This window comes from Cibotium barometz, chromosome 24, assembly GCF_041138505.1.
Source record: "Cibotium barometz isolate CiBa-2024 chromosome 24, ASM4113850v1, whole genome shotgun sequence".
Classification (NCBI taxonomy): domain Eukaryota; kingdom Viridiplantae; phylum Streptophyta; class Polypodiopsida; order Cyatheales; family Cibotiaceae; genus Cibotium; species Cibotium barometz.
In genome coordinates this window covers 19,817,986-19,837,548 of record NC_141069.1, presented here as the reverse complement: position 1 = coordinate 19,837,548, position 19,563 = coordinate 19,817,986, and the positions used below count along the sequence as shown (strand labels likewise).

Here is a 19,563-nt window from a genome sequence, read left to right as displayed (position 1 = left end):
CGATGATGAAGGAGAGGAAGTGATGGTTTTGGGGCTAGGTCACCATTGCCACGGCCATGACCTGATTCTCTCGCCTCGCAAGCCTTTCTACCACTAATCGGATGGTTGCTACCAATAGCGTACACTGACAAATGCCCATAGTATGATCTCCCGTGCTGCCCAATCTCAAATAGGACTCAAACTGGCCCATAGTATGATCTCCCGTGCTGCCTAATCTCAAATAGGACTCAAACTGGCGCAACGCCTACAAACATCATCGTCTTCCTTCGTACGCACAGCCGCCATGATGATGATGCATCGAGAAGGCAGACTCAACAGGTGCTTTTTTATTATTTTCTAGGTCTGGCCTGTGTTTATCATGGCTTCTAGCTTTTGTTTTTATCATTTTTTTTAGCGTACACGTGGCCTAACACCCTTGCTTGCTTTTGTGCAAGGGTGTTAGGCTACCCAAGGTAAAGACAGACTCTTGAAAAGGTGGATATTGCCAAAAGATTTGACTTATTCACGGTGGAGGAAGGTTAAGCAATATTCAACCAAGGAGAAGAACAATTCATGGAGGATTTTGGTTTTGGAGATGTTTAAGATGATCAAAATCAACAAGAACAAGTGAGCAAAGAAACATAAGTTGACTAGGAGAAGTAGGATGAGTCAACAGCAATAAAAAGCTAGGGAGTGCAGCAAGATATTAAAATAAATATGCCAAAGACAATGTAAACTGTGAAAAGTCAAACAAATAAGATAAGAAGGCAAAACAAAATCTATAATGCATGGCCACATGGAAAAAAGTCACCTAATAGAAGATCAATAGTTAGATCAAATAAAGAAGGAAAGAATGATGCCATATGACCCAAGCCTAGGAATTAAAGCTACGTAAATCTATTCTCTTTCAAAATCCATTGCCCTAATCTTCCACTTCACTTTTATTATGTTATTCCCTGTTTTCTAATCAACTATTTCATATCTATCATGATTTCCATGAACCAATATAGAAACTCACTCAAACTGAGAGATGGAAACACACAAGTGGATCTTTAATCCCAAGATTAATCCATGGGTGGTGCAAAATGCCAATTATCAAGAAGTTATTACTTATGCACACAAGTTAGTAGTTTATTGCTAGGCTAATATACTAATGTAAAAGTTGCCAAAAAAAGATTAGGAGAAAAAACTCACAAAATTGTTTTTCCCAATTAAAAGAATAGCATGTTGGTAACTTGGTTTAGGATGGTTAGATACATATGTTATGAATAGAATCACTTAGGTGAAACTTAGGGGAATAACAATATTAGTACTTAGGGAAAACTAGCATTAACTTTACAAAACTTAGTTGTATATTACTCTAGGGGAAAACTACTATAATGACTTACAAAGCATGTATAAGCAATAATGCCCCATTGAACTTAGTAGTATATTAGTCTAGGAGAAAACTACTATCGACTTGTGTGGATAAGCAATAACTTCCCATTGAACAAATGATAAAATATAACATTGTCATTAATAAAATGAAACTTAACACTATTTGAAATCTTCTTCTTTGAAAACACATTTGTAGTACACCACTATCCACCTCTCCTAATCTTCTTTGATTTCTCAAAAACACCTACCACTTACATGACTCATACCAACTAAATAAGCCAATAACTTTAACCTCTATGATTTCACATCTTATCTACATTTGAACCATCCCCAAGGTTCCAAGATAATAAAATTAATTCCAAGTCACACTGATGTAAGAGCACACATTTTAACAAAGAGGAGGTGCACTTTGTGTGCACATAACATACTCTATGTGCACACACAACATATTCTTTATCAATGTGTCCACTTTTAATGTGCCGTCTTGGTATCCTACTTGTTAAGAAAACGTCTTTTAAGCCCTTTACTAATGCAATATCTATGTGTGTAATGTGTCTCAAGAGGAGGGCATCAATTGGAGGAATGTATATTTATGTATATAGAGTCTTTCTACAGAACTAGGTGGCCTCACGAGGAGGGCCTCAATTGGAGGAAAGTATGTGTTATGTACATGGGATCTTTCGACACAAGTACTCATGATCTTGTGCAAAAATATTAGTAAGACTTGGATTTTAAAAATTTTTTAGATTAGTACAATGGTAGAGATAGGTTGTGGGAAGAGTGTGTAAGTCATTATACAATTTGGGAATGACAAGTTGGCACGAAAGTAGGTAGAAGGCAAGTCAACTAACTAGTTGGTTGGAAAAAAGATGGGCAAGTCTGTGGAATGGCCACCCACTTAAGGTTGAAAGGATGTTCTTACTTTGTAAACAACAAGTTAAAGTTCATAATTAAAGAAACAAAGAAAGCTTCGTCTTTTTTTGTTTGAAAGAAATAGTAAACTTTTCTGTTGGGAGAGGAGAGAGCCTTGTGGATTTTTGTGAAAGAAGGTACAAAACAAAAAATGTTACAAGGATTCTTTATATTTGTGTGTGTTGGTTGCAACTCAAAGTCTCCCTTAGCCGAAGGGTTGTTTGCCACATTGGTTGAAGAAGAAATTTAGAAAATGGTCAAAGTGGTGTAAATGAGTTGTATAGATTGAGATGCATTTATGAAGGTCAAGATGTGATCTAAAGGGTTCTATTGGGAAATATAAAATGATGTGCTTGCTTCTAATTGGCTGAATGATTCTTTTTTACTTTTGCTTAACCTCTTGTGTCTATCTTAATCATCAACATGATCAACCTTATGATCTATCTTAATCATCAACATGATCAACCTTATGAGTTGATCATCTTAATTAAGCTACTTTTTTAGATCATCCTACTAATTAGTTTCTTTAATTGTGCATTTAATCATAGTACTTGAACCTCCTTATGACTTAGCATCCTTAAGAGATTTACTAAAATGAGTAGCCCAGGTTTGTGCTTGAGCATTTTTACTCAGAGAGCTCACATGGTTGATTCCATAATATGTATATAGCAAAAAGAAGAGGGTGGTTGAGAAAGAGAAATGAGAGGGAGCGCTTTGTGTTTTTCTCTATCTAAGACGCATGAGGCTTCTAAATTGAAAGCAACAAGCAACTATCATTAGCCTGCTTCTATCATTAAACAATGCTTCTGAATTGAAGAAATTTCAATAATCATTTAAATATACCAAGTTTTTCATTGATCATGTGTATCTTGGTATGCCATGGTACCTGAAGTGTGGAATGTATTCTAGGTTTTTTGTTTTTCTAGCTGGGGTTAGAGACGAGCGGACTTGTTCTGAGACTCGAACAGAGAAACACTTTTGTATTCTAGGAAAAGATTGTTTTAGAGGTTTTTTTTAAAAATAAAATTAAAAAAGACAAAAAATAATGGAGCTTTCAACCATGCGCCCAAGTGTGTATTGCATAGTTAACTTGTGTTGCTGTGGTTTGGAGGCTCTCAAATATCCACTCATTGAACTTCTCTTTGGCATCTTCCTCGGACAAGTCCAACACAAGGATATCACGAAGATAGTACACATTGTGAGGGGTTGCAATCTCCGGTATCCCACTAGATACCATCTACACTTCCATTAAGAATTCAGTCAATGTAAGAAGCATGGAGGAATCCTAATTAACATATTGCCAACAATTGATTAATTGGGCACCAACATCAAACAATTGATTAATTAATTCAACATCCAACAATTGACTAATTGGCACAAACATCAAACAATTGATTAATTGGCACAAACTTCAAACAATTGATTTAATTCAAAAGTATGGACTTGCCATGTGAGTCAAGTTGAGAAATAAGTGTGCACTCTCACGCAGCTTGTTGAAGGCAAGTCCACACAACTCTTGAAATTGTTTGAAGCGCTCATCCTCCAGCCCTCCCATTACATAAGCCATATCCGGAGTGAACTGTGAAATTTTTTATAAAAATTAGATACCACCCAATAACAACAATAGATTGAATTAATTAATTCACAGGATTGCACAAACAACCATAATCCCCCCCCCCCCCCCCCCCCCCCCCCAAAAAAAAAGGAACATTTAACTAAGAATAATTATATTTTGGTCTTCCAAAGATTATATAATACAATAATCAAGACAAGAGGGTGAGAATCTAACCACAAATCGAGCTCTCTCCCTTTTAATTCCAAATTTGGACTTGAAATGCCCAAGAATATGGCCAAAATCAATGTCTTCAAGTTTGTTAAAGAGAAAGTTTATAAATGAACTCTCTCAATAATAGCTCTATGGTTAAGTCCTCCAAGTAGAGGTCCCCCCCTTTACCATTCCTCCAAGTTTTTGGTATAAAATTGATGCTATTAACATGTTTAAGATCACATTAGCCCTTTTTTCAAGCTTTTGGCTAGCCCAATTTGAAAAATGAAAGAAAAAGTGTGAAAGCATATTGGCCCTTTGTACAAGTCCAAAGCTTATGTGAAATATGCAAAAGCTTGAAAAGAGTTTGCATTAAGGATACGGAAGAATTCACCTGTTTTTTTAATCATAACATTGTCATTGTGCCGATCACCGATCCCAAGGATACATGTAGCTACACAATATGCAGCACATGATCTCACAAAATTATCCACTGCTCTGTTGTATTCTTCACCTGTTCACATGGCATGTAAATTATTAACCTTAGAATCCTTTTTTTTATTTTGCAAGAGTTCTTGTTTTAATCTTATTTTGTGCAAAAAAAAAGATTCTTGCTTGAAACCCTAGGAATACACTAGTTTTTAGTTCCTATTGCAATGACTCACTAATCCTAATTTGTTCCTTACTCCTTCACTAGGTATTTAAGATTTAAGCCCTATACTTGTTATTTAAGTTCCACCCCAACTCTTGGAAGAAAAGAAAGGGCTAAATTAAGCCCCAAACTCCATAAAAGGCTTTTCTTATGAGTTAAAAGACTATAGAGCTCTTACTATATTAGGTGTGAACGCCTTGCATTGATAGGTTGGGAGTTACCACTCAGGCTAGAGCTTTATTCATACCATGTGCCACATGCATGACAGGTCTTTTCTAAAAAAAAACTCTAACATGATATGTTTTAGAGTTATCTTCAATAGCTGTTATGCATCTAGTTGTCTTAATACATTGACCCCAAACTAGAAATGTTTTCTGGGGCCAAATCTAACAGAACACAATTCCAATTAAGAGAGGTATGTGATGTCGGATTTGCTCTATAGTAGCATTGCAACTAGGTTACACCAACATCGAGCTTCGTGATCGGCATTCTTCCAATAGTCAATAGGAGTATAAGATCTTGGCTTAGTGGAAGCTCTAAGCATGTGAGGAAACTTATGCTTCTTGTCCACAGGCTTGAAGATAGTAGAAGTGAAGCTGAAGCAAAGAAGAGGGTGTAAAGAAGTGACTCCATGCAGTTGACAGAAGTAACAAAATGTGCAAAGGAGTGTCTCACTTTAAGCCACCAAGTTGTCTTCCTGGCAGACATGAATCTGTAAGCCACCAAGGCAAACCATGGGACATAACCAACGGACTCTCAATAGGTGCCATATTGCATTGAATCCTATCTTGAGACAAACAACTTCCTACGAGGATTGTGCAACTTTATGATCAAGATGGACACACCGATAACTAGGGAGCCTTATTGATATACCCACATCTTCAACAAGATTATACCACGTGTACTCTCAACAAAATCAAATCTACATCCTTAAGAATAACGAGGGAGCCTTCTTCATATACCCACATCTTCAACAGAATTGTACCACATGCGTACTCTCAACAACATCGAATCTATATCCTTGAAAGGACATGAACTAGAGACAGTCAGTCCTGAAATACATCAATCAAACTCTACCTATCAACACACTAAAACTATCAGCATAGCTTTAATTGATGTGAAACAGAGATATTGGCTTCATAGACAGCTATAATCTCCTTGGGGTCCACCCCCTGAGTATCCACTTCCCAAAAAACCAAAGAATTCCTAGATCCCCATGGCTTCCAAAGGGAGACAAATCTGGCCATTCCAAAAATAGAACACCAAGAAACCAATGGGACCGAGAAACCTGAAGTCATAAACACTTTCAAAGCCCATCTACCCACCTTAGCCTACATGGTCCTTAAGGCAAGACAACCTTAAGGACCATGTGGCTCCAAAAGAGTCACTGGTAACTCTCTCTAATGTGCCTTTATGTTTGGTGATCCCACATCTTCTGTCCCCTAATAGCAAAACTCCTAAAAGTTTGAACAAAAAGCTCTTATCTCAATTTGGGTTGGTCCTAATGAGATTTCTGTTGGAGAAACTTCATGGGCTTACCATCAATACCAACTTTAGAGCAGACCGTTAGTACAAAGACCGACAGCAGTCTGCTGGTATTTCTTGTGTTAACCTTCAAGCTCTTTAGAAAGCCTTAATAGAGGCCTAGGTCTCAACATTACTTATCAGAGTTATCGGCTGCATAGGCAACACTCTTCCTTGTTTCATGGATTGTGTGTTTGCATGTGCATTCCATGAAAGAAATGTATCATTCCATGTGCAATATATATAAAGGTGGTATTTAGCCGAAGTTGAACTAAAGCTGAAGATTTTTTTTGCAATGTAATGAAAAATTAATTATTGTAATTTTTATAGCAAAAAATGTGACTTAATGGCATGGATAATGCCATGATGATTTTCACTTTAAAAAATGAGGTGTAGGCCTTAGAACACTAATTTTCATAGACAGAAAACATGAAATTACAAATGAAGGGCCCTCAAGATAAAAAAGCACTCTACCTGTGCGATTATTAGAAACTAGCCAATTTTGAAGTGTCTCTACACGAAACACTGCTTTTGCACCCCCTCCATGTTTCTGGAACAATAGAAACTCGTTAACAACCATGCCTAATTTGTTTTAAGCATGTTCCCTAATCAAAATACTTAAACATGCCTCAACCAACATCAAATATGTTTGTAGATTTTTGCCACATTCATATCCACTCCCTAGCATGCACACTTCTAGTTAGGCTCATATTTTTATCACATACACAAAAACCACGGGGACGAAAACCTATGGGCAATCTTTTGGACTTAAGGGATGTCATTGAAAGAAGTGAAAAACACGGCCTTTGCACATATATATGCCTTCTCGTTTATTTGACACCATCACAACATAGCTTGTCCACACCCTTACTCATAGGATTGATTGCAATTGATAGAAGTCATCATTGTGCTAAAAGCTAAACCCTAAAACCTTATGCCCTTAACCCATTTGGGAGGTGTATTTGCTTGCCTCCTCCCTCACATGCTATATACATGTAATCTCTCTTGATGCACATACTTTCTTTAGTGAAACCACTCTCTCATTAGAAAAAAGAATGCACATTCATAGCTGTCCCAGAGTGGGGAAGCTACTACTTAGTTCAGAAACAATAGGAAAACACTTCTAGTAGTTGGAAGGAAAGGCCTCCAATTTCATGCGAATCTCGAAGGGATTGTAAAAGGGCTCTCCGGAAGTAAGCCAAGAGCTGAACAAAATCTTCAGAGAAGAGCAGCTCATTCCGAGCATGAAAAATGGTCCACAATGCCCAGAATCTAGTCTGGTCAAGGAAGTTTGTATAGGCTAGTAGTGGAGGAGAAAGGCAACCAAAAAGTCGAAACATTCGACCGAAACGCGTCCCAGGAAAACAAGTCCACAGGTGTCCGGACAAATCTTCAAGAAAACCGCGAGAGTGTAAGCAATACCAAAGCTGGTGAGGCACTGTCTCTCTAGGATAGGAGTACCGCCTACAAAATGCAATGGCAATATGCCTTTGTGCCAATGTTAATCCCATTTTGGGATCAACTTAGTAGCTCTTCATTACATATGAGAGAGAGCACAATAAGTGTCATGAAACGGCACTCTAAATGTTGTAATTATGAGAATAGCTGGCTATGCCACAAAACTATGTAGCTTGTAAGCTTCTAATTCATCTTTCATTAAGTTTTGGGCATCCAAGTGTGAATAAGGGCCAGTTATATAAATAACATTATTCTCATAATGCAAGTAGAAATCCCCTTTGTGCCAATTGAGTCTAGTCTTATCTCCTTGCTCTCTTGTGTCTATGGTGTGTAAGAGAGAGAGTTGAGAGGAGAGAGCTAAATTCTTGGTGCATGTTCCTCTTACGCTTGTACTCTTTAGTGTTAGAGTTGAGAGGAGTGAGTGTCCTTGTATGGAGAAAGGCAACCTCGTGGTCACAGCTTGAGGAGGAGGCAAGAGAGTGCTGCTAGCTAGTACTAGCAAAGCTTGGAGTCTAACGAGATACAAGCTTGGATACCGGCAAGTTCCCCACGATAAGTTAAGCATTATCCATTGCATTAGGAGAGGGATGGTGTAGCCTGTAACATTTTTGGCGCCGCTGCTGGGGAACCACTGGTCTTTTCTACTCTATTTGCACTCCCTATCATCTTCTTTTTTTTTCCTCTCTTTTTTCCTACTAGCCTTAGGCCCAAGATTCTCAGTAGTTACCAAATTTTCACTGCTTGTAGGTGCTTGATTATCCGCCCGTATAGGCGTTGCCACTGACAAAGCACCAAGGGGAGTTTTGAACTAGGACCTCTTGGTCCTAGGCAAACACCTTCACCACTAGAGCTATCACCTCATTGACCTCCCTGTCATCTTCTTACAAGTATTTTTTTCCTTAATATGGTTGTTTAAAGCTCTATGATTGGTAAAGAAGAGAATAAGATGAGAATTAAGGTTGTGAGAAGAAAGAGAAAAAAAGAGGTGAAAAAGGACTGTTTTGCATTGTTTTAGCATTTGAAGTTGTTATTTACATTATTTGAAAGTTAGGAAAGCAACAAAACAAGCATTTGCATCAACTCTTGCATGGTGAGAACTCCATAATTATGACCGTGATTGTGCAGAAAACACCCATTTTCTCCATTTTTGAAAATCTTGAAAAATCAAAAAAATAAAGAGCCATTGATTCCATTGCTTGTTGTCGTTTGTATACTCATGTAGCAAAGGAACAATCTGGAAAATCTGAACTGGAAAAATTAAGATTTACACTCCTGAATCATAGATTTTTGGTAACGGAGGTCACCCCAGAATATTTCCTAATGCAAGGGAATATGCCACTACTAGTGTTCCAAGCTGTAGCACAATGGAAGGCCGGACGACGGGCGCAGAACGTCGCCCCTCGCGGGGCGGCCCTCCCTAGGCGGTGAACAGCCGTCTCAGAACTGGTACGGACAAGGGGAATCCGACTGTTTAATTAAAACAAAGCATTGCGATGGTCCCCACGGATGCTGACGCAATGTGATTTCTGCCCAGTGCTCTGAATGTCAAAGTGAAGAAATTCAACCAAGCGCGGGTAAACGGCGGGAGTAACTATGACTCTCTTAAGGTAGCCAAATGCCTCGTCATCTAATTAGTGACGCGCATGAATGGATTAAGGAGAGCCCCGCTGCAATGCTACCACTTCCAAGGACCTCACCTAGTAGCTGAGTGTCCTCGTAAGATCAATGTGACAAACCCGCAAACTACTCAAGTTAACACACACCCTGGATTGAGTTGTGTAAAGTGTGGGATTGACCATCTAATCAAGGACTGTTCTTACAAGGGCACTGGAGAGTCTTCAACAACCACCAATCCAACCATAGGAGTCCGATTGATTGGGTGCGATCAAGGATGGCGACAATGCCACTCAATGTCATAACTCGTGTGCAAGCATTAAAGATCCTAGAAGTCAAGGGAGAACCGTTAGCTTAACCTTTTACGCGAATGACGAGAAAGAGAAGAAGAGCAAAGAAGGTGGGACGAGGAGACTATCATGGTAATTTGGGATGGTTTGGATGAGGGAACGGTTGAAACCGCATCCACCGAGTCGAGCCAAGAAAATGTGTAGACAAGAAAAAAAGAAGAAGTTTCATGGAAGGAAACCGAACCGGTTGAAGAATCCCAAACACTTTTCATGCACATGAGTGGCACATAGACCCTCCTCCGGCCAAGGTGGCTAGAGAGAGATTCTGGCAATTCTGGATTTGGGAGGGACACCCTCTCCCGCGACTCCAATGGGACCAAGGGGAGTGGACTTGGCAGGATCCCTATGACAGTGAGGACGCTCCCCGCACCCCTTTCTTTACTTACACCGCACGGCTTGGCTGTAGGATTCAAATGCCCGAGATCAAGGGCACTCCATCAACGTAGCAGGACACTCGGAGTCTCAAGGTCCCCGTCCTTAGTTTCCCTCAAATTTTCTAGAAGAGGCTGTGGGATAGTTTTCACTCGTGAAAGATCATTCTCTTTCTGTGGCAGAAGCTGGCGCATCTGAGCCTGGGGTTTGGCACTTGGCTGGCCATATGAGGTCGGCCAACAGGCGTTCAAGGTGTGGCCATCTACAAGAGTCCCAGCAGCACTGCCTTGGGATTGCCCAAAGGGTCAATAAGTTTGGTAGTGGATTCTCCGCATTTTCACTATGGACCGGCCCCCTCCTACGTAGTGACTTGCCTTGCACGTCTATCATTGCATTGTATTTCTGCAGTGCCAGTTCCAGCTCCAGCCTGAGCTCGGAGATTTGCAGCAGGATTGGACTCCTGGCTCCAAACAGAGACGGGAGATTTGCAGCAGGATTGTTGCATGGCACATTGGCGAGCTCGCCCGCAGTGAGGCCATCAAGGGCACCCTCACCCTACCAGCGGAGTCCATCCGGAGCATCTGTCTTGATATCATTCATACCCTCCGTCAACAGTGGGGGAAGCTTCAGGGTGGCTCTAACCGTATGCCGAAGAGCCATGAGGCTGCCTTGAGGATTTGGCGTCATGGTCCCTTTCTCACTGACAGTGGTGGTTATAGCCTGCCTGTGGTTGTTCCCCACACCCCCCCCCCCCCCCAACCCATTGTATGAGATAGCCTTCTCCTCCTAGAGCGGCCAACTAGAGGAGAAGACCATTCTCCCCCTTTACAGTTTATTGATGCTTGCTCCCCTTTATGGAGCTGAGTTTGTAGCGCCCTCCAGACCCACAGGCCAGCTGACACTATGCACCTAGGGAGTCCTCTGATAGAGAGAACAGTCCTTCCAAAGAGCTAGATGCCCTTGCTCTCGACGAGCCAGACCCTCCACTCACCAGCTCCAAATCCAGGACTTGCTTCAGTCACAAGTGGTGGATATTTAAGCCAGGTACTTTGTTCATGAGGAGGACCACATTATGAGCCCGGACACATGAGGTTCTATTGCAGCCTACATGATTGTACACACAAGCTCTACATAGTATATTTACCCTGTCTATCCTTTCGCCAGCTAGTCTTTTACTTTTTTCATGTTGTCTTGACATCCCAGTTTACTCACAGATCACATGTAACAGGTTTTTGGTCTCAGACCCTTTGGGTATTTTGTAGACATTAATAACATCTTTCTTTCTTTTCTTTTTCCCTCATGGTGATGGGCAGAAGAGAAGGTGGAGGATGGGCCGCCGGGTGTGGGGGGGCGGGGGGTAGTTAGGCAAGAAAGGAAGTGGAGACAAGCTACTGGGTTGTTCTAATCAATACAAGCCATTACCGTGAGTTATACTAGGATGTTTTATTTATCCACAATCATTTGATATAAGGGGATTTTTAAAAATCAGTTTTCCTTTCTACCGTGCATCTTCAAGCAATATGTCCTTTTCAAAAGGATTCAAATTTATCATAGATAATGAGCTAGCTATTATTACTCACACTGTGTCTTTAATTTTAAACATATTCCTTACCAATGCAATGTTTGATAATGTCTCGGCATTTCGGACAATTTCTAAGAAACCGTCTGATAAGCCAGTTGATACACATCCGTAGACGCTCATTCGTAGATCCAAGTTGGATTTTGACCAAATCTACAACATTACCTCAACATAAATGCCAAGGCCTTAAATGAGGTAAAATGATTTATTGAAGGAATGTACTATGAACTTCTACACTCGATAAAATAAAAACCTTCCCTATTCAAATAAGCTAAGTTATTGGAATTTGAGATACCTTTTCCATTATCTTCATCAGTTGAAGTGTAAGCATGTCTTGACGTAGGTCATCACCAGCTTTGAACATTGTATAGATTGGTTCTTGTACCATCTTATCAGCATTCTTGAAGACTAACCATAATGGAAGCTTCTTGGAATCCATGTACTTGCATTTCTCTACTTCAAATCCAATAACTTTCAACCTAGAAAAGGACAAAACATAGTATATTTTCATTTCAAGTTCCGCAATGAACTTACATACGCATATGCATATACATATACATATATATTTATTGAGTAAAAACAAATATAAAGGCTTATATAATTGGTCATACTTTGGATTTAAGGGCAAAAAAATAGGCTCAATAAACTGTATTTTGGAAAGCATCTTATGTAGAGCTCCTTTGCGTGCCTCTGATTTTATGGGCTTGATAGAGTTTGCAATTTTTATCAAAGTTCTGACAAAATCATCTTGCTTTATAAGCTCTTCAACATATTCGGTCTTGCAACACCTTAGCAACTCCTCAAGTACGAACTCAAACCTTGCTTGAAAAAAGGGAACTTGAAGACCTGTCTATAATGGCAACCACGTTGGAATTTTCACGTTGATGTGTAAAAAAGCTATTAGTTTCAAGTAGATTGATGCATGATCGTTTTAGGAGTCATTTACAAAAATTATCACTAAAACAGCTTCCATTTTTCAAATACAACAAGTTTTTTCATGACTCAAGTTCTAAGATTGTATGTACCAAAATGGACTCCAAATACTTTTAGATCACCAAAAATCATTTCAGAGATGAAATAGGCATGCCATGGATAATTTGGATGCTGGTTGCCTACTTTGTTGCCAGCTTGTCCTCCCACTCTTCTAGAACCCAATTAAGATGCTTGACGAAACCACCATCATAAAGCCATAGACTCTAGGAATCACATATCACAGACTTAGGAATCGGATCACTTACCCAGAGCCTCCTCAACCAGCCCACTATCCTCACAGAGTCCATAATAGCTTCATGAATATGGTATTGATTCTCTGAATGCATCACTCTCCATCCTGACTTAATGTGATGAATAATAATGACTCCATAATAGCTCCATGAACAGGGTATTGATTCTCTGAATGCATTACTCTCCATCCTGACTTAATGGAGTGAGTAATAATGATCCTATCCTGACTCCTCACAGTACCAGCCACCTGGCACTCCAGTACAGGAAAAAACCCCAATCCAGTGAGGACTCGTCGACTATTTGGATGCATGCAGCTATATGGGGACCTGATCAGGACAGGAAAGAATGGGCGACAACTGGAAGATGTTTTTCCGGCTCATCAGGAGTAAGCTATCAATTCCTTACGATATCATATTGGCAGGGATCATATTAGCAGGGACCTGAGCTTCACCTATGGAAGTTGAGGCAATACTCCTCTCCTCACAGACCTCTTTTTGGCATTAAATGGTGCTTTCAGCTACCCCCGTGGCTTTTTTTTTTCTTATTTGAGACTCTGTATTTCCTCACCTCTGATGGCTGTCTCATAGGAGGCCTGATGAATTCACACCAGAGCTTTTGATCCAACAGTTTTTTAAATGGTTAAGTTGTTCCTCTTTTAGCCAAGTTGAGGCAAATTTTGATCATATATTCACAGGGTTTGGGATCTGGAAGTATTGCTCTTGATTCATCCATCCGGTGGACTAGTAAGGGGATGAATTGTGCTGAAGAGTCACTCCACCTTTATTAGAGGATTCTCACTTGGACCTTACTAAGTGGGAGATTGACCATCTCATCTGGATGGAGATCCTTTCAACGCCACATATTCCGAATTGTCTCCTTCTTCCTACAAAGATGGAGTTTTACAAACCACTTTTTACAGTGTGGAATACCATAGATGCACGGCACATGCACTGAGGATTGCTATTGGTTAGTATAGGATTCGATCACATCGTTGGAGGTGCAAGACAGAAATATATGGAGGAACAGAGCCACGTGGAGCCACCAAAATTCACCATCATGCTCAATCATTACAAAGACTCATCGTCTCCTTCTACCAGAGTGCACATACTCCAGAAAGCATGTTAATCAGAATCCTAGTTCACAATGGGAACCTGTCCCAGATTATTTCACAATAGTAAATGGAGACCACCTTCATATCTTACTCACAGCTGCCCATGGAAGTTAGGATAAATGCTGTTGTTCACGAGTAATTGAGACCATACATTTCAGGTTTCACATCACATGACCACCAAATGCCATCCAATGGAAAACAACCATGATTTGGTGGCAGCACTTTGCTACACAGTACACTCAGACCTGTGGTTGATCTAAATACCCTGTTTGCCGACTCCAATGAGCAGAGGAAATGGGGATAGAGGGGAGGCAGTCTCATTGAGCTCCATCAGCCACATAGCACGTCAGTCAGTCAGTATTAGTGGTTGCAGCAGCAACAATATTCATGAGCACACACCAGTTACCCAAGCTAATGAGCAGAAAATCAGCTATATATTTCAGTCAGCCATGCCGTCTAGGGACTCCACACCTCAAAGTAGCAGCAACTAGCAGCATTGAAGAGTTCCAGATCATCATCAGTCCATTTAGGAATTTTGCAGCATTTGAAGCCACAGTAGCGGTGCTGTCAATCACTGTTGCTATCAGCTTGGTAAGCTTGGTAAAACCTCAAACATAAGCTTTTGAACCATAAGCTGTTCTTTGGGTCCTTTTTTTGACAGAGGCATAGATGTGTTTTTTGGGCGCTGAAGAATGAGAAGCATCGTGTTGTCCTTTCCCATAAACTTCCTATCCACATTGTAGCAGTGATAGAGGCCCCATCCCACATGCGAGAATGTGGTATGCATGAGGTTGAGACCAAGAAGCATGCCATCCTTCCATGTCCTGCATACTATGAGATTAAGAGCCGCTTTCACTGCCTATTTGAGAGGGATTTGGTCTTCTTTATCGAGTCATAGAGTATGTGGACCAAAGGTGTGACACTCTTTCTGCATGAGATACAGAGACATAGAGGCCGGCCCATAGAGGGACAAAGAACAGAGCGCGTGTCAGATACTCCTTTCTAGTGATCCCAAAAGACATGACGAGGAGGAGACACAAATGTACCAAATTAGAGCACGCATAGAGACATTGGAGCCTCAAAGAGTTTTCATCTTGACATACCCCACCTGGACACACTCCCTCCTTCAAGACAAAGGCCATTTTGAATCTTAGGACGATCCATGAGTTTGGATTCCACAATCACTCAACAAAGTTTGAGATGCCACAGCACGCATCCCTCGAGCAGAGCGTGTTTGCAGATTATGCCAGACGGGGGTAGAGACAGAGGAGCATTTTGTTTGCCAGTGTGGTGCTTTGCAGGAGATCAGGAGAGATCGGACCAGAGATAGCTAGGCAGACTACTACTAGCACTACAGAGACACAGGGAGATCTTACTTTAGACACCCGCACATCATAGCGGAGGAAGACAGTCCCAGTTGACTGACTTCTTCCACAGATTGGCACTAGTAGCCTAGCCACACACATTGGGAGTGACATCTCAGCGAGCGGAGGAGATTCGAGCTAGGCGACGACCCAGACTAGCCGGCTACCAAACACCACGGCTACACCACAGAGAGATCGCGGCCATCCGGTCTCGACACCAGCAGGAGGTCGAGGAGCAGCTGGCACATTTTTGCTCTGATCCAGGACGCATGTTCCAGACATTTACGGCATCCTCAGATCGGATGTATGACATATTGTACCCAGACTATGGGACTGGATGGCGTTATGAGTAGATAACATATCATACTTGTATCAGCCCTTCAGCATATAGAGATGCATTAGTAGCCCTAGTACTCCATCCACACCCTCTCGTTTGTACACCACCATTGAGTCCCCTATGGTCGTGTTGTCATACTTGTACATTTTATTCTCATTCCACATTTTCCTCTTGATGACTGGAGGAACATCATTGTACTACTTGTTTGTCTCATAGGCCAATTTTGGCCTTTTGCAGACGTTAATATATCTTTCTTTCTTTCTTTCTTTCTCTCTCTAGCTCAGTACTTTCATACTTTATTTCATGTTCATTTTGTCCTTTTTTTTCTCGACATCCAGAAGACATTGACAGTTGTACATTGATTTGTCTCATAGGTCGAGTTCGGCGTCTAGTAGACGTTAATACAGCTTTCTTTCTTTCTTTCTTTCTTTCTCTCTCTCTCTGTCTCTAGATTTTAAAGTTCTAGATTTTTGTTATCTTTCTTTATTACTATTTTGTACCTAGGATTATGTACCTCATGGATATGATGTAACCTTTTGGTCTCATAGGTCATTTTGGCCTTTTGAAGACATTAATACAACTTTCTTTCTTTCTTTCTTTTTCTCTCTGCGCGAGCGCGCACCTGCGCTTATCCTGTTTGCGTGGAAGTGGTGAATTTCCTTGATTATATGCGTGCTGATTTGCCAGGAATTGCAACAACCTTGGGGAAGGTTATATGTCCTCCCAGACCTACTGGTAGTCGCAATTAGTTCTGTCTACTATGGGATATTGATAAGCCAACCCCCCATCCATTGCTATTGAGGTTGATGATGTTAAAATAGGTGAGATATTTTTTGAATTGAAATGGGGAGTCTTTGCAGGTGCATTTTCCAATTGCCATAAATTTAAGCATCATGCATCAGAATGCCCAAGTGTTCTTCACAAGTCGCCTCTAACAGCGGTTCTTTCTCTAACAATAGCTCAACCATCAATGCAGGTGCCTCAACCTTAAGGCCCTATGATGACTTCTCTTCCAACCCATTTGAATAAAGGAAAACAAGAGGTTGTGACTGCGTGTTGTAGCAGAATGTCATGCCTACAGGGACAGTTAAAGGAAAAGAGAAAAAAGAAAAAGAAAAAATTGATCAAAATTAATGGCCAAACACCACGCAAAGTGGTCTTATTAAGGCAACGCCCAATTCAATCGCGTAATTGGTCAGTAGATTAAGTAACGGGTTAGACAGTAACTCTGGAAGTTGCCATAGGAATTGGGAAAAAATGGGCTGAAGTAGTGAAGGGTGGAATGCTTTTTATGGATGATGACACTGGATATGAGATGTCTCATGCCACAAAGAATTCAAAATCTGCAATGCATGAGACAGAGATGCAAATATGATTTGCTATAAACAAATCTGCATGTTTCATATGTATATACCGTTAAAATGCCTTTCATACAATGTGCAAGGCCTCTGTGACATAAATAAATGGGGGCTTTTTTGGAGTTATGTATATAAAATGCGGCTGCATATTATATGTTTGCATGAGCATAATCAACACTTTTTTGCTAGTAGGCAAGGTTACTTTGCTGGTTATCATATTTTCTATGCTGGAGACAGACAGCAATCCGGGGCAGCCATGCTTATTTTAGTAACTCACCAGCATATAATGACAATACTTCGCATCACTCTCATATGATGGCATCTAAAAAGTAGATATGGGAGCAAACACTTATGCATTTACATGCATGTGATCTTTGGACACAAGTTATGATGCATGATAAGGGCTATGCCTTCTATCATAATGCTTTTACTGATTATTGGGCACATTTAGATCGTTGGTGTCTTTTGAATGCAACACAATATGATGTATTCACTTGTAAAATGTGGCTGGATCACTCACTGCAACTTCCTGATCATGCACCACTATGGTTGGCATTGTATTTCGGAATGAACACATGTGATTATTCCTTGAGAAATCCAAGATTATTAACTGTCAACATTAGCTATCTCATGCATAGATTGTTTGAGGAAATGGTGAGAGATGTTTTGCGTCCACTTTCTATGCAAATGCATGAGGACTTAGATGTGGCCTGGCGTAGCTTTGTAATCAGAATGCAAGTTATTATACAAGATTATGGTAGAAGCTATTTGCAAAAAGAAAGACAAAGAGTGTCCATTGCTAAACACCTTATTCAACAATATCCAACATAGAACTTTGAATACCTACGAGCACGACATTTTGTGGAATGTGCAGCAAACCTTGAAAATCATTGACCAAAGAAAGCTTCAAAAATGGCAAGTTAAAACTTGACAAAAACCATCACTTGATAAAGGTTGTTCCTCAAAATCTTTCTTCAAAGGATTGCATGCCTCTTGTCAAAGGCAATCCATAGTGCGTGTAAAACAACGCAATGATTTTTTCTTTTGGTTTCTTCAATATACGTGCAAGTGAGGAGCTAAAAGCGCCCCCCCTCAACTTGTGTCTACCCACCTCGTGACCCCCGACACCCCCCCCCCCCCCCCCCCGGTTCGCCATCACCACCCCCCCCCCCTTCTCGAGCTTCAGCCTCCCTGCCCCGCTTGTTCAGCTTCGCCGCCCCTCCTCCCTTCATGCTTGTGCTTCCCCTACCTCGCCTTCCGCCGCCCTGCTTCCCTTCATGCGCCCAACTACCTCTGCCTCTGCTCCCCCCCTGTCACCTTGCCCTTGCTGCCTCCCCCTCCTCATAGCTGCCACCCCCTCCTCCCCTAATCCTGCCCGTGGGGCCCCCTATCCCCCCGCTTTCTCCTTCTGCAGCGAGCTGCTCCCCCCTCCCTCCGCTCTCCCTTTCTTCCCACGTCCCCTTTGGCTTCACCTCTTCCTTCTTGCCTCTTCCCTTCCGTATTTTGCAGGTAGTTTCTTCAATTTGCAAGCTTCTTTATGTTTTGGCAAGCTTCAGCCTCTTCTGGTCTTCATCCTTGAGGACTCCTCCATGGCAGCCGCTCTGTCATCCCCAACTGAGCCACCGTCCCTTACCTCTCCTTTTCAGAAGCAAACCTTCAATTCCTCACTTGGATAGTCGCATCGCTTGAGGCCTCCACTTTGGAGACTGGTGTGCAAGATTGTTGGTAGCCACCCGGCACGCGGACAGCTCAGGGATCTTTTACAGGCTAGCCTCCTTGCCGCACCTACAAAGATTATTGATATTCATCCTTTGGGGCGTGCATGGTTGTTTCTCGTACCAGTACGAACCTATTCGTACCATACGGTTCGTACGGTGCGGTTCCGTGGAATATCGTATAGTACGAGCCCCCCCCCCCCCCCCCCCCCCCCCCCCCCCCCCCGCACCCTGAAAATTTTTTTTCCAAATGCTCAACAAAAATAGAAATCCTGCTCAACAAAGATCCCAAATGCCCGCAATACTTCACAACTTTCATGTCCACTTAGCATTCCATATGGGATTGCTGAGAGATCCAAAAAATCTAGCAAGGTAGACTAGTAGTGAACACTTGATTGGTAGCATAAGGAGAGAATCTTGCTACATCACTTGGAGATCCCTGGTATAGGTAGGCTGGACAGTCAGATCCTCAAGTTATGTATGAGGGAGAAAATTTGGACAAGGCCATTTTGATCTACAAAGGAGTCCCTAAACCTATCACCCTAGATACACTGCCCGTATCTGTGCAAGGACGGTCTCTTAGTCATAAACACTACATTGGGAGACCTTTGGCATCGCATTACCCATGCAGGCTCTTTTTTGGAGACAATTAGGAGATCCAAGTGGGAGAGACACATCCTCAAGAACTACGGACGACTCTCCCCCCAACCTTCCCTCACATTCAAGCTGAAGCTCCATATTTTGTCAGTTTTTTTAAAAAAAAAAACTATATTTTATCGTACGATATCCCAAAATTTCATATCGTACGATATCCCAAAATTTCATATCGCACCAAAAATTCCCACACGGTATCATACCGTACAGTATCATAT

At 41.3% G+C, this 19,563-nt stretch overlaps 1 protein-coding gene across 1 annotated transcript in view; it reads right to left on the bottom strand.

The window, feature by feature from the left end:
* Window positions 1-3,243: 3,243 nt before the first annotated feature.
* Window positions 3,244-19,563, bottom strand: part of VPS34 (vacuolar protein sorting 34) — a 133,600-nt gene continuing 117,280 nt past the window's right edge. Inside the window, exons 14-21 of the mRNA XM_086818209.1 lie at window positions 12,194-12,432; window positions 11,878-12,061; window positions 11,616-11,735; window positions 6,684-6,759; window positions 4,416-4,547; window positions 4,058-4,131; window positions 3,716-3,847; window positions 3,244-3,505 (exon numbers count right to left, since the gene is read on the bottom strand). Of these exons, the coding sequence (XP_086674335.1) occupies window positions 3,323-3,505; window positions 3,716-3,847; window positions 4,058-4,131; window positions 4,416-4,547; window positions 6,684-6,759; window positions 11,616-11,735; window positions 11,878-12,061; window positions 12,194-12,432 (1,140 nt within the window). The 3' untranslated portion in view covers window positions 3,244-3,322. The remainder of the gene's footprint in view (window positions 3,506-3,715; window positions 3,848-4,057; window positions 4,132-4,415; window positions 4,548-6,683; window positions 6,760-11,615; window positions 11,736-11,877; window positions 12,062-12,193; window positions 12,433-19,563) is intronic.